The sequence below is a fragment of the Sparus aurata genome, chromosome 6 (assembly GCF_900880675.1).
Source record: "Sparus aurata chromosome 6, fSpaAur1.1, whole genome shotgun sequence".
In the NCBI taxonomy this organism is placed as follows: domain Eukaryota; kingdom Metazoa; phylum Chordata; class Actinopteri; order Spariformes; family Sparidae; genus Sparus; species Sparus aurata.
In genome coordinates this window covers 28138934-28154490 of record NC_044192.1, presented here as the reverse complement: position 1 = coordinate 28154490, position 15557 = coordinate 28138934, and the positions used below count along the sequence as shown (strand labels likewise).

The following is a 15557-nucleotide window of genomic DNA, read 5'->3' as shown; positions in this document are numbered from 1 at the left end:
GCTGCCACACTTTCTGTGGGCCAAATGAATTGCTCTTAAGATAAAACATTTAGTTAACTTGGTAACTTCGAGTAGATGTGATGTTGTGATACGCTCCCATATGTGTCACTTTCCTGCATCTTATGAAATCCATGCAGGTCATCAGATTTGAGCAAAACAGTCAGCTCCATGTTGGAAATGGGGCTGAAACACAGGTGTTTGGTATAAAAGACCATTTTTTCATTATTACCTCTCAATATGGTCGTGGTGGGAGGTCAAGAAAGAGCCAAAGAAAGTTTAAAATGAAACTTAATTTGGTAATTGTTTGATGTAATTCTGTGCTTTTCTCAGTTTAATCTGTGAAGTGTTTAAACCTGCTTTCTCTGTGCTTTTATTATTAAGAGACTTAATTTGAGCCATCTCTTTGCTTTTCACTCTCTCACTCGTTAGATTTTGTGTGGGGGGGGGGGTTTTCCCAACCAGTCGGGTAAATGAAAGGGATACTAAATGAAATTCCCGTCCCTAGTTAGCACCCAGGCATGTGTCAAATGTGTCGCCCAGAAAAGTCTTTCATGTATGATCAGATAACACCGGCCATCAGACTCCTTAGTTACACACTGACATATATGCGGACACACACAAACATACCTCTGCACAGGCATAGACAACTGGTGTAGCAGGATGGATGTCTAACTGTGTGTTCTTTTTAAACCTGTCTGCTTTGCATATTATACTGTGTACGTACTGTATGTTTGCAGTAGAGTAGAGCTGTGTTTGGGTTACGCAAGTTCATGCTTACAGGAGTGTGTCTGTCCCTGCCGAGCAGTGTTTCCACCACCCCTTTATCCAAATTGGAGGAAAATTTATACGATAAGTTCTTTTACTTTCTCTTTTGTTCTTCTTGTTTAATTGAGTGCTGGTTGGCAAAAACAACCCACCATAGAGGTTTAGGAGGACAAGAGGACCTCCTGGCAGAAGAAGTGTTAATTGTTTGTTTTGTTGGATCTCTTCAAGATTGTTAATTTTTTGCTTCGCTGTTATATTGTTATTAGTTCCTGCTCCTTTGACCTCAGTAGATTAGCACTTTGATAGTGGCCAGAACTTCTTGAGAACCACGCAGCCATCTCTCCATTCCATGACACACTGAAGTGCACAGAAATTCCCCTTTAAGTGGCCCTAGTTGATTACCAAGGCCCCATCTATCTAATAGATGTTGCGCCTCAGCTCAGTCGAGAAGCACAGGTGTCCTTGGAATTGTTTAAAGAAGGCCAGCCTCTGTTTGGAAGCTCTTAAAGAACAAATTTGTGGTGGTTGAAGACCACTTTGTTCTGTGTACTCTGCTGTCTTTGTGTGAGAGAGTGGATTTAGAGAAGCAGGGGGATTTGGAGTGTCTTCCTCCGGTGATGGGAAATGGACACTGAAGTTAAACAGGGTCATATTTTCCATGATAGTGATACTGATACTTTGTCGGGTCGAGTTTTCAACCACACCTCATGCCTTTTTTGTGCGTCTTCATTTTCCAGACATCATAATAAGATCCGCAGCATAGATGGCAGGCGGACCAGAGAGCTGGTTTCTGTGGAAACGCTGGACCTGTGTAATAATGACATCACCGAGCTTCGAGGGCACTGCTTTCCTGCCGGGCTCCAAATCAGAGACCTGTAAGTACAATCTCAAAGTGCTGCGGCATATAGCACACTAATCTATAGAAATGAAACAATGAAACTTTAACAGTGTCTGCAGGGTTTTACATCAAAAAGTTGTATCCCAAATACCATATTAAAGATTGTATTAATAAAAACATTTTGGGGGGAAATTGATTGAATTATGTAAAATAACTCAAGAGGGACAGAAACGGGGAATCTTACATCACAATGTGCTTTTTCTATGTACAGGTACCTAAGCAACAACAAGATCAGCGTGTTGGAGCTCGGAGCTCTGGACCACCTGGGCTCAACTCTACAGGTCCTCAGACTGAGCCGCAACCGCATCAGCCAGATCCCTGTGAGAGCCTTCCAGCTCCCGCGGCTCACCCAGCTGTGAGTACCACTGGATTTCATCAGTTCAGCAGCCTAATTAGCATGCTGACAAGGTTGTGTGTTGATCCGTCAGAACCGTTCCTGCAAAAACAATATTCATTTTCAGCCTAAACACAAATGTCAAAAAATATGAGCGTCCCAGTTTCTTCTGAGACATTACAGAATTGAAAATAATGACGAGTTTAAATGAGTACGAGTTGGTCGTGGTCTGTGTGTTTAACATTTGGAACACTATTAGTGTGAGCTATACCTCTAGAGGTGGACGCGGTCTGACTAGGTAAACACCGGAGCTGTACTATCTGTGATTTATTGCTTTCTTCCATATCCCGAAAGTGGTTAGTCCATTCCACACACCATGCTCTATTATCTCAGTCAAACTTCCCTCCGGCCTAACAGCGAGGTTGACTCATTTGTATCTCAACGCCTCCACTCTGGAGAGCAAAGGGACTCGCGTAACGGGAGTCTTCCCCATTGTGACTGCGGGAGTTTCCCCCAGGTGCCTTTTTGTTGGACAGGTGGCCCCGGTTACACTGTATCTGCACACGGTAGTGGTGATGCACATTAGATCTAAAAGAGCCTGTGTGGATGTTTATCTTTACCAACGTGAGGGCTTTTACAGCCTCCACGCTCTCACACGCCAGATGTACAGGTTCACAGCTACATGCAGAGACATCTCAGGCCTTGTATGCAAAATACTGACTCACTGCTCGGTTTAAAATCTTACACCATGTTGTCTTTTCATATCTCCTTTTAGTATAACCTTTAATTCATAGGGTCATAAGTTGACCCTTGTTTGTACGTTGAAGCCTATGGGTATACAGTGCTGATTTAATGCCCCAGGTGGAAAGGACACCTCTGAGGAATGCTTGTTAAGATTTGTTCACTACAAAATACTCCAGCTCAAGCGTGCAGGCTACAGGATTCTGTGGTCGTGACTTGCCTGTAATGGATTCTTATGTAGACTGAGGGCAAAAGAGGAAGAGTTTTTTTTTAGTGAAGAGAATATTTTGACAAAGTTTAAAGTATGATTAAGTGGCTCACTAACTTTCCCCCCCCCACTATCAGCCACTACATTTTCTTTGAATTGTCTGTCTGTCCACTCTGCAGTGAGCTGAACAGGAACCGTATTCGTCAGGTGGAGGGTCTGACCTTCCAGGGTCTGTCCAGCCTGGAGGTCCTCAAACTGCAAAGAAACAGCATCAGCAAACTGACTGATGGGGCCTTCTGGGACCTGGCCAAGATGAAAGTCCTGTAAGTAAAACAACTAAACAGTGTCTATAAATAAACCGAATAATATATTTACATGAAATTAGTAAGTTGCCAAGTATTACACATTATGCGAAACACTCATCAGCATGGGAAAACTCTGACACTTATCCTATTTACACCAGTTACTGTAACAGGAATAATCACCCACCAAACCTTTATGAGAATGAAATCTTTTTGTGCTTACTGGAACTTGTTCATTATCTCAACAATCACACCTTTTCCTGCTGACCTGCAATTTTACATATTATTTCAATTACATGCTAAATAACACAATAATGGCCTCAAATTGCAGTGTGTTTTTTTTTTCTTCAGAATAGCTGCTGCAAATTTAGTAATTTCAAGGCCCACCAATTACCACCAAACCCCACCCATCCTGTTGTACGCTAAACCAGTGCGTCTGAACCCTGACCTTCGTTCTTCATGATGATATTTATTTTTGTATTTATTTCGCTCGTGTTTGTCTCTTGCAGTCATCTGGACTACAACAGCCTGACAGAGGTGAACAGTGGCTCCCTGTATGGCCTGACTTCCCTTCAGCAGTTATTCCTCAGTAACAACTCTATAGCTCGCATCAACGCTGATGGATGGAAGTTCTGCCAAAAGCTGAGGGAACTGTGAGTACAAGCGTTTGAAATAGCCTGAAAACTCACACTGAAATTATAGACAGCGGTAACGTTCCCAAAGTTCCTGCAGTGGAAGAGGGTGTGAGGCGACAAAGGTGAACATTACTCGGTTTAAAAAACACAAGTTGTGTATTCAAAACTTGTGGGTTGAAATGTTGCTCTGTATCTTAGGATCCAGTCCCCTTGTCCCATAGCTTGAGAATCCAACACTCCCCACCCCCATCCATATCATCCATCTACCGTTCGAGGGGTTAAATGACATTGTGCTTTAACACTCAATACATTACACTATTCTCAGAATAAGCCTGTTTATCCCATAATTAGAGCTGAGCTCAACAACACTCAACCCCTTTGACAAGAGTTTTTGTACTCACTTCTGAGGCGCGGGTTTGGCAGAGCGGCGTGTAATCCTCTACCGGTTGTGTCGTGGCAATTACACTGAAGGATCGCCTTTACGGCCCTTTGTCTTCCCAATGAGGAGCTATTATCTGCGAGTCTTTCCTTTTCCGTTGACATGACTGTCGTATTGCTGCTGTAAAGTGCTTTGCTCAGCTGAGGCGTTGCTAACTGCGAGGTAGCCTGGGGTATCCGTGGCGCCTGTGTTAGTTTATGTGTAACAGTCAGTAGGCATAAAGAAGACGTAGGTGGCATTCATGTACGTTTGCTTTGTGTATCTCATTGCTGTTTCCTGTGTACACGTCTACGAATGACAGATAGCTCCCAGCGCCATCTCTGAAGCCCCCTCCTGGCACTGCACCAATCAGCAGTTATATGATTTGAGTTATGATGACCCCGGTGACTGATAGAAAAGAGTGACTTGTCTTTATGAGGAGCCTCTTATTGCATTCCCAATGAGCCCGGGCTGAGCTGGTCATCAGGGAGAATCTCTGCACACATGACTGGTCAAGCAAACCTGAGTCCTGGCCACAGAGACAGACAGCAAGGGCCATAGAGAGGGCAATATAATGCACAATACTGCCTTTGACCACAGCTGAAGGATAGCATTATTGGATTTATAATCAGGATTCATCAAGAGGTATTATATGAAAACAGTCTTACAAGCCATTGAAACAGGATCTGAGTCTTCACTTTTACCCTGTTCCTCATGTAAACTCAGGTCAGATGTTGTTTTTTTACTAGCAGAGTGCTCTTTCCTGACAGATTCTTAAAACAAGCGAATCTGCTTGGAACCCATGTACTCTTCTCATCCTATTTGGACTTCCTGACGCCATGTAAGGGGGAAAAAAAAGAGATTTGATACGAGAAAATGTATCAGTTTAGTGTATCACACTGAGTGACAGTATAGATTCCCCTGGGGTTTACCGCACGCTCAAGTAGGCTTTTTAAATGGAGGTTGTAGACATGTAAAGCTCCAACCAAGAACTTATTTTCTTCCCCGCCAAACTGTCAGGACCTTGGTTGAGCCCTTGAGGTCTGTTAAGCTCATTCTCTGTTTCAGTCACAATGGAAAAGCACATCACGGAGTGGCAAATAGACATTGAATCAGCCATGAAATTTAAGTATAATGATGTCACGAGCTGCCTCAGCGTTTTGCCAACCTGTCATCTCTTTCCAGACCTCACACAGAATATTTTTTTTCTCTTTTCCCCTTGATTTTCCTCTCCTCCTCTCTCTCCGTCTCCCCGTCTCCCCGTCTGCCTCTGTCCTCCTCTCCGTCTGTCTCGTGCTCTGTTTCTCTCTCCAGGAATCTGTCGTACAACAACTTGACACGTCTGGATGAAGGCAGCCTGGCTGTGCTGGGGGATCTCCACACACTGCGTCTGGGCCACAACTCCATCAGCCACATCACCGAGGGAGCTTTCAGAGGCCTCAAGGCCCTACGCAACCTGTAAGTACAGCCCCCCTCCACCACCATTACCAAGCCCCAAACAACCCCCAACAGCCCACTCATTATTGTTTTGCCCCTTCTGACGATAAGGCTGAGATGTGCCACTTGGGAGCAGTGAAAGCTGAGATATGTAATATTGGTCTTGCCTTTGTGATATTTGATATTTAGGCTTACGCAGTCCGTTCATTGAGTTGTATATTTTTCAAGACGGCTTTAATCTCTATCTGCATTCATGTCTATTCATGAGTTTTTGAAACTTTTACGAGGTATCTGCATCACTGTTGCCGCGGTTTCTCTGGCAACTCCTCATTATTCTTGCGTCTTCTCTCACTTTGTTCCTTTTGTCTAGTTTTGTTTTGAGGTTTTTGTTTTGTCTCGTACGCGGGCTTCCAACAACCTTGGATCTGAAAGTAGTCCACGTCGCTCACGTCCCTCGAGATCCTTCCTCGACTTTTAGGAGCCACGAATAAAGACGGAGCTTTCTCTTCCAGCTGATCCACCTTTTTGCACAAAGAGCCCAAACAGGCCTAAAGAAAGAAATGAAAGGAGTGAATGAAAGGGAGAAAGTCGGGGGATAAATCCAGGAGAAAGACTTGGGGGTCTTGGTTCCTAACCAAGGTCCTCTTGGCTATGCCTTCCTCACGGTGAGAGAGCCAGAGAGTAGAATTGTGCCAGAGCTGGCTAGACGAGCTCTCTCTCACAGCTGGGTGACAAGCCAAGGCACATAAGGCCTCTTTCTGCTGGCAAACTGGGTGCTAGATAACTAGCTACAGAGAGAAATGGAGAGTTGGATGGCTGAGCCTGTAACCACGCTATCTCAGTTCTTCTCTCATGTTTTCCTTTCTTGACTTTAATTGGTCACTTTGTTTCTTTTGGCTTTACCCTTTTAAAGCACACTTAATGCCTATCTCTTCCCCTCAGTTATCCTAAGTGTACTCTGTCATCTCCTTGTGTTATCCACAAATACACAGGCTCTCTATGGCCCGATTTTGCATGATCTGTCCTCTCCTGCTCTTGCATCCTGTGCTCCGTGTCTTTGAGGCAGGCCTAATCTAATCAGTGGAGGGGAGGACAGGCATAGGCTGGGCCCTGAAAAGGAGCCGGGGGAGCTTTAATTGGGCCTGCGCTGCTGGTTGTGCTGGCATGGGGCTGGAGCCTGCATCGGGGTGTGAAAGCTCCAAACAAGCCAGCCTGCCCTCTAATTCGGCCACGGGGGTCTTTGGCTCATCGGAGCACCCCCTCCCCCCTCGCAGTGCCCGGTCTCCCTGCTCCACAGCCCCCGTCACTGGCCTTGCTTTAACAAGGCAACGGCCATTCACATCCAGCCAGCCAGAAAGAGTAGGAAATTGGCAGCCCCTGTCCAGTCCAACTAAGACAGCGGCCAGTGGAGACTGAAAAGAACCAGAGGGGGAGAAGAGATGCTTGGAAAGCAAAGGGAGGGAGGAGGTGCTATTGTGGAGGCGGAGGGTGTTGCTGACCATCAAGCTCAAAGGCCTTTCTCAAGTTTGAAAGAAAGTCTTTTAATGGTTCAGAGGAGTCGTCCGACTGTTGTTTTCTCTTTTCGATTACCACGAAGAGGGGCGGAGCTGTGGCCCCTCCGCAGCTATGACCTCACCTACAGAGGTAATTCTTTAGACCTTGCAAGGGGAAGTAAAGTGCATTCAACAAGTGGTTGGAAACCCCCGAAGGCTGTAAAAGAAGCCCTTTTTTCTTCCTTTTCATCGAGTTCATTTTGTTTTTGCCCAGCCATGGCTAAGCTCGCCTCCTAGCCTCATTTGGCAGTGCCATACCTGCAGCCATTGGCCGAAAAGACCCAACGGTTTGGCCTCTCACACAGCATTGTGTTCCCGCCAACCCCTCCACGCCACCATGAATTATACATGCGTTTCCCTGCGCTGGGTTTGCCTCAACACACCAATGCACATGCACCCATACTCACATGCACACTCCTTCTCCACCCCTCCAAGGAAAGAATGCGCTTGGTTGGCAGAGCAGAGCAGCAGAGGGGCTCTTAAGGCCAGGTGCAAGGGGGGGAGGATGATGTAGAGAGGAAGGGAGAGAGGGAGGGTGTGTGGGCGAAGGGGTAACCCGTGACTTCCAGACCGTCCTCTGCCAGGGCTGTGTAACGCTTCAGCGCTGGCAGACCCTGTCCCTGTTCTACTGCTCCCCTCCCTCCCCTCCTTCCATCTTTCTTATCCCCCCTCTTTTCTCCTTTCTCCACAGGGAGCTGGACCATAACGACATCTCGGGCACAATAGAGGACACCAACGGGGCCTTCTCTGGATTGGACAGCCTCAACAAGCTGTGAGTGTCTCCCCTCGCTCTTTCTTAAAAGTCCCTCCACCTCTCCTTCGCTCTCAACCCCTCCTTTTCATCCCTCTGCGCTGTTCTTCAGTAACACACAATCAAAGAAACTGAATTGAGCTTTTTTTTTTCTTGGATCCAAATGTTTCCCTCCAAATCCCGACTCAGCCTTCATTGCCAGCCAAGTTGAGCCGGTCCAATTACTGGCCACAGAGTCTGAGATATGTGTCCCCTCAGGACCCCACACTTCACTTGGTGGGGAAGTCGTTGCAGTGACTTATAGGGCCCCTCTTCCTTTTTTCACAAGGCTTGTTCATGAAACATTGAAGGTCATTGTTGAAGCTCAGGCCAGTTTGTCTCCAGTTCAATCTGGCTTTAATCTTATGATTTCATTGTTTCACTGTAGCTTTATGGCCAAACTGTGTTCTCTTTGTTGCTAACTGGTTCAAGAAGGAGATAGTGAATCATTTTTGTTGTATCTGTTTTTCATGATTACTAATCAAGGTTTTCGTCAAGGCAGCTAGTAAAAAAGTTCAATGTCAAAAGTTGAGAAATTGCAGCAGACGTGGAGTTTTTGGCACCGAGCGGCAATCATCAACCTGCAGGATGAAAAGATGATGTCCAGCCAAGATGGTTCCCAGTGTGTGCCGCTGAAAGAGAAAGAACGGGAGAAGGAGAATGAGAAAAGGGCTTTTCTTCGAGGCTGGCAGGGGTTCGCTCCCCAATAGGCTTATTTCTATTTCTCCTCCATGCCTCCGCTCCTCTCGTCCCCTCTTTCCCAGTCTTTCGTTGTTTGGAACTGAGGGAGGGTGAAATCGAGGACTTGCATTCAGTCATCAACATCAAACGCCTCGCATGCCCCGCCCTCTGACCCTGCCCCTTTTGTCACGGCGTTGGCGGAAGCGGGCCTTGCTACATCCCAACGCTGGCAAAGCGAGCCATGGGAAAAAGAGATGCAGAAAAGAGAAAGACGGGGCGAGACATCAAAGTGTCCACTGGGTCTGCTTAAAGTGGCGTTTGAATGCCGCCACATGGGAGGGAAGTGGATCTTATAGATCCAAGCCAAGGAAGAAGATGAGGCGGTCTCAAATTTTATTTCATTTTTTTAAAATAAAAGTTGCAAAAATGACAAAGTAGCCCTCTCACCATCACTGTGACAAGACAGCCGCTTGTTTGTGCGTACGTGTGGATGAGTTGGAACACTGGGGTCTTCATTGTGAACCAGCCAGCCGTGTCTCCTCTTCCTGTGAAGCGGAGGCTACAACATGAGAGGGACGAGGGAGGGGAGGTGGAAGGAGGGATTAGGACCCCGAATCAGAGCGAACAGCAACTCACCTCTTGTTTCAAACCAGGCTTGACAGGCACGGACACACACTCACATGGTTGCACGTATGTCCTTACAAGCTCTGCCGGGGGTGAAAGAGCCACCACGCACACACACTCACACACACACAGCCCTGGCTGGTCATTGCTATTAAATTCTAATAAAGATAAAAGTGGTCTTTGAAGAGCAGCGCAGAGCCCAGGTCCCTCCCACCCTCACCCTCTCACACACACACACACACTTTCAGACCCCATCCAATCTCCCTCACCCTTCCTCCGGGCTAATCTCCGCACAGTTCAGATTTCCAATACCTCAATCCCCCTCACTCTTATCAGATTCTGCCTTGCTAATTGTGCTTCTCTCCCTCTCTTACTCTCTCTTCTCACCCCCCCCCCCCCTCTTCTTCTTCTCTCCCTCGCTCTCTCTCTTCATCTATCGACACCCTTCATGTTTGGAAACGGCAGGACTCTGTTTGGAAACAAGATCAAGTCGGTGGCCAAGAAAGCCTTCTCTGGCCTGGAGACCCTGGAACACCTGTGAGTATCCCACAATGCTTGGCTGCCCCCTCCTCCTCCCCGGCATAGAGAGAGAGAGTGTGGAAGATGGCGGCGGTGGTGGTGAGGGTGTATTGCCAAAAGTAGCTGGCAGAGAGTGGGCCGCTAGCAATTTAATAGCGTCTTTGTAAAAGGAGAAGACAGAGGCTTTTGCGAGCGGCCAGCTGCTTCTCTCTCGTTAGCCTAACACGATCTCAACTTTGGCCTTTTTTTTCCTGCCTCTGCGCTGGAACAAAGTTATTGAGCATATGGCGAGCTCCGCACAAGAAATGGAATTCCTATAAGCTCTTTCACAGGCCTTTTGTCAAGCGAGGGCAGGGAGGGACGGAAAAGGTGGCATGCATCCTCAGACGTGGATATATTTCCACCTTGGTTAAAAAGTCAGATCCTTCTCTAATGAAAACTTGAGTGTGCTCGGCTTTAATGTGTGGTCGTTGTTGATGAGACAATGTGTAATGTCCCTACAGGAACTTGGGAGACAATGCTATCCGCTCCATCCAGCCCGATGCCTTCAGTAAAATGAAGAACCTCAAAACACTGTGAGTGTTATTGATGCATTAACACAAAAACTCATTTTGTGTGCACAGAAAACAGACACATGGCTCAAATCCCTGGCATCCACACACACTCTCAGAGCTACATATTCAGTTCCAGATGCAACAGATGTGATAAATACAACTATACCTTCTCCTCTCCTCTCCTCTCCTCCGCAGGCTCATTCAGAGCGACAGCTTCCTGTGCGACTGCCAGCTCCACTGGCTGCCCGACTGGTTGCTGTCACGTGGTCTGCAGGCTGCTGTCAATGCCACCTGTGCCCACCCGGAGAGCCTGAAGGGCACCAGCATCTTCCAGGCTCCGTCCAGCAGCTTTGTGTGTGGTGAGTGTGCGTCTGCGCTTGATCTGTGTTTACGCGGACGGGTGTGTTGCGCAAGAGCCACACTGACAGCTGCTGTGTTCTGTTATTTACATAGTTGCACACATTTGTTTGGGTGGTGTTTTGTGTTTTTGTTTAGCTTCGCATTGCAGTCGGACAAGCTAATGGATCCTAATGTGTGTTTTATTTATCTCTTTCACATCCATTTGTTCATAGCAAGCAGACACCTACTGAGACCTTTGATGTTTGACACGTGTGATTTATGCTTCAAAGTCAGATTCCTTTTTCCTTTTTTTCTCATCCCTCCAAAAACTGTCTTCCTCTCCTTCTATCGTTGTCCTCCCTCAGACGATCTTCCGAAGCCCCAAATCACCGTGCAGCCAGAAACCACGGTGACGGTCCTCGGCAGCGACGTGCGTCTCACCTGTACAGCAGCGAGCAGCAGCTCCTCCCCCATGACCTTCGCCTGGCGCAAAGACCAGGAGCTGCTTCGCCAAGCAGAGACGGAGAACTACGCCCACGTTCGCGCTCACCACCAAGGCACATCATCTGACGTACCCGGGGCAGGCGGGGGTGTGATGGAGTACACCACCATCCTGCACCTGCGGCATGTCACCTTCGCCCACGAGGGCCGTTACCAGTGCATCATCACTAACCACTTTGGCTCCACCTACTCCAGCAAGGCCCGCCTCAGCGTCAATGGTAGGTCGTTGTTTTCAGCTGACATGTGTTAATATGAAAGGGGAGGGTTTGGTTTATTGTAGCTGTGATGTTAAAATGTGAGGGGAAATAGAAGAATATTAGAGATGCAGTGTCGTGTCACGACATGATGGACAGAGAAAAACACGCCACTCCAGTATCCCTGTTGACATGTGTGTAATTGCATAATTTCCACCGAATAAATAGCCTGCTTATGTTTAACTTATGTGAGTTGCAATTGTCCTGTTTGACAGAGCAGCGATTGAGATTAGCAGCCACGCAGATTTCTTCTCTTTCACTCGAATAAAGTCTTCTCTCTGTGGCTCGGGCCTCCATCTCTCCAAGGATGGTATTCGGAACAAATTGATTTAGCTGCATGTCAGCGCTAACAGGGGCCATCTCTTCTGCGCTCTGTCACTCCGATATCCTGCAAATGTAGAGTATTTATTTAGAGTTTGGGTCTGCGTCAGGCCTCTAGCTTCGTCTTTACTTTGCGGTGAATTATTTGCGCCGTGGAGTCGAGCGTTCTGGTTCGAACGCCAGCACTCGGACATCACCAGATTAACGGTGCCTCTTCCGCCCACAGTTCTCCCATCCTTCGTGAAGACTCCAAGGGACAGCACCATCAGGACGGGCCACACAGCGAGGCTGGAGTGTGCCGCCGAGGGCCACCCGGCCCCGCAGATCGCCTGGCAGAAGGACGGCGGCACAGACTTCCCCGCCGCTCGTGAACGCCGGATGCACGTCATGCCCGACGACGATGTGTTCTTCATCATGGACGTCAAGCCGGAAGACATGGGCGTGTACAGCTGCACCGCCAAAAACACAGCGGGGACTGTCTCTGCCAACGCCACGCTCACTGTGCTGGGTAAGAGCTGCACGTAGTTCAACATTATCAGTGTCGATAAATTTCCCGCATGCCCCAAGGACGAGCGCTTGTAAATACCCCGGTGCTCAGTCGGGAAATGGTCAGTCGCAGAATGGGAGGCTTTATATTTTTCTTTTCTCTGCAGCTGTGGCCTTGCTGCAGGTCAAGGGCCAAAGGTCACAGTTGGGGGTCAAAGGGGGGATGGTGGAGAAGCGAGGGGGGCTCACAGAGGGGTGTTTGTTAGGCATTCCCACCCCCCTCCTCTCTCTCGGTGGGAGGGACAGTCATGGCTGCTTCACTGCAGGCCTCAGTGCTCCCAGTTTATTGGCTGTTTTACACTGTTAAATCAAACAAAACTGAGCTGCTCTCCTATAACCATCGCAGGACATAGATCATCTTTGTCCTTTGTCTTTGAACTGAGCAAAGCAGTCCCTTGTTGAACACAGAAAAAAAAAGAAAGAAAGAGTTGGGGGGGGTTTCCTTGCTAACACACAGTAGTTTAAAAGTCCCCCAAAGAACTCCGAAGCAACTGTGTCTTTATTTAACAGACTGGCCGAAGAGGTATTTTAACAACACATTTGCATGTTGCGCGACTTGTGAGAGACTTTCCAGGAGTTCAAGCCGAGTGCTAATCCACTGAACAATTTAGAATATTGAGGCAAAGCGAGCGACCATGCCTCTGTGATGTTTGGGTTTGAGAGACGGACGAGAGAGAGAGAGGGAGAGAGAGAGAGAGAGATGGCTGTAGTCGAGGGGCCCCTGTCTGGAAAAGAGTGGCGGGGGAGAAAAATGGGAGCCAAAGAAGAATTGGAATGGAGGAGTCGGTGTGTGGGGGAAGGTGCGCGAGTGGGATTGAGAGAAAAAGAAAGAGGAGGGGAGGGTGGTAGAGAAGAGGGGATTGATGGAGAGGGAGAAAGTATTGATAGAAGAGAGAGGGGCGACTGAAGTGGGTTAAGTGAGATCTCTTAATCTGTGTATGTCCCACTGTGAGGGGAAGTGCTCAGTCTGAGAGGAGAGGCCCACCTTAACACACACACACACACACACACACACACACACACACACACACACACACACACACACACACACACACACACACACACACACTCCGTTCAATGTGCTCCTTTCAGCAGAATGTGAAGTTGCCGAGAAAACAGTGGGAGCTTTGTTCTGAAGACGACAGACAGAAATCCTGTTTGTGTGCTGTCATTAAAACGTACGTGTTTGTCAGCAGCGTTAAAGACGTGACCTCAGACGTATAAATATGATTGTTGGGTGAGACCGTCATCATCAGAAAGCTTTTGGTGGTCAGATTAAACTGAGAACATCACACTTTGTGCCCAGTCGATCCCGCTGACTCACCGCCATGTAATCAATACTGTGAACAATCTGAGCTGAAGCAGAAACCTGAGCGCTGAAACCTAAAACTGTGATGTCACAGAATAACAACAGAACGAAAAACGCTGACCTCAGGAATCCTCTCCTCCACAGAAACCCCCCACCTGGCTCAGGAGCTGGAGGACCGCAGCGTGGTGGTCGGGGACACGGTGGCGCTGCAGTGTAAGGCGCTGGGCAGCCCGCCGCCCCGCATCACCTGGCTGCGTAATGACCAGCCGCTGCGCCCCTCCGAGAGACACCACTTCACCCCCGGGAACCAGTTGCTGGTCATCGGCGCCGCCTCTCTGGAGGACGCCGGCCGCTACACCTGCCTCATGTCCAACACACTGGGCACGGAGCGCGCCCACAGCCAGCTGGTGGTGAAGCAGCACCGCGGCTCCTGCGCGTCGCCGGTGGGGCCGAGCACGGTAACCATAGGGATCATTGTCATCGCTGTAGTGACCAGCATCGTGGTGACGTCGTTGGTGTGGGTGTGCATCATCTACCAGACCAGGAAGAAGAGCGAGGAGTGCAGCGTCACCAACACAGGTGAACTATTCTGTCCTGTCATGGAGAGAAATGAGAGATTCCATGTGTCTGTATACCTGAAAAGCAAACGCAAACTTCAAACTAGATCCAGCTGCAACGGGAAAATGTTTGAGAATAAGCATCATTTAGTCTGTGAATTAACATCAACCAGTGAAAAATGTCCATTACAGGAGCAGAAGTATGTATTGAAATAACCAAATGTTTGTTTTTTTGCAACCAACGACTCAGAGATATTTAACTTAATTTAATTAAAGATGTACAAAAGGAGCAAATCTCATTTGAAAACCTTTGACAGGCTGGAACCAGCAAATATTAAAAATTTTACTAAAACAAGTAATCAATTATGAATTAAATGACGTGTTAAATATTCTGTCAAATATTAGGGCAAAAAAAAGAAGACGAATAAGAGCCAGTGATTTTGTTGCAGTAAAATGAATTAAATGATTGATGATAATCAAAAAAATGTGTCGATAAGAATGGATTAATCAACAATTTGTTTGAGCCGCAGTGTCACAGTCTCCACAGCCCTGGTTCTAATGTCCTTCTGCTCTTCTTCTCTCCCAGATGAGACGATCGTTCCTCCAGACGTCCCCAGCTACCTCTCCTCCCAGGGCACTCTGTCCGAGCGGCAGGATGTGTGTATCCGCGTGGAGGCCGGCGGTGGACCTCAGCCCAACGGACACGTCGTAGACACCACAGGTACCCGACAGTTACTCTCTACCCGGCCTGCCAAATGTTTGCGCTCCCCAGCAGCTTCTCCCACTTCCCATGAGCGACGTCCGTGCGTTCCGTAACGATGAAAGGAGCGCCGCTGTCTGTAGAGGCTTGCTCAGCATCAGAAATAATTACAGCAGACACCCTAAACCACGGTGTTGACACACAGTTGTTGATTTTGAGTTTCCAAATCATTTATTTTCTCTCTTCCTGCCCTGCAGGATTCGACGGTGCAGTCGTGTGCACAGATTGTATGGAGAACAGCAGCAGCTACTCCAAAGACCCCGACTACCTGACGCATGGGTACGGCCCCGCTGGAGGCATGGAGTACCAGCAGCACTCTCACTATCACCCGGGGGAGCAGCATGACGTGGGGCTGCACTCAACGCTGCTCTGCAACGGGACACCCAACGGGATCCGAAAGGACATTGAAGAATTTCCAAGAAACCACAATACGTTACAACATGATAGAAAAGGTAAGATTAAAGTGTCATGAGAGGAAATTTACCTTACCTGCACTACATCTGCTCACAAA

The 15557-nt window shown here is 47.9% G+C and overlaps 1 protein-coding gene across 1 annotated transcript in view; it reads left to right on the top strand.

The window, feature by feature from the left end:
- The window catches only part of lrig1 (leucine-rich repeats and immunoglobulin-like domains 1), a 35634-nt gene that overhangs the window by 17183 nt on the left and 2894 nt on the right, over window positions 1–15557 (top strand). The window contains exons 4-17 of the mRNA XM_030420615.1: window positions 1503–1640; window positions 1875–2018; window positions 3126–3269; window positions 3758–3901; window positions 5616–5759; window positions 7983–8063; window positions 9852–9923; window positions 10409–10480; window positions 10655–10818; window positions 11164–11517; window positions 12101–12382; window positions 13874–14308; window positions 14873–15007; window positions 15244–15498. Coding sequence (XP_030276475.1) covers window positions 1503–1640; window positions 1875–2018; window positions 3126–3269; window positions 3758–3901; window positions 5616–5759; window positions 7983–8063; window positions 9852–9923; window positions 10409–10480; window positions 10655–10818; window positions 11164–11517; window positions 12101–12382; window positions 13874–14308; window positions 14873–15007; window positions 15244–15498 — 2564 coding nt within the window. The remainder of the gene's footprint in view (window positions 1–1502; window positions 1641–1874; window positions 2019–3125; window positions 3270–3757; window positions 3902–5615; window positions 5760–7982; window positions 8064–9851; window positions 9924–10408; window positions 10481–10654; window positions 10819–11163; window positions 11518–12100; window positions 12383–13873; window positions 14309–14872; window positions 15008–15243; window positions 15499–15557) is intronic.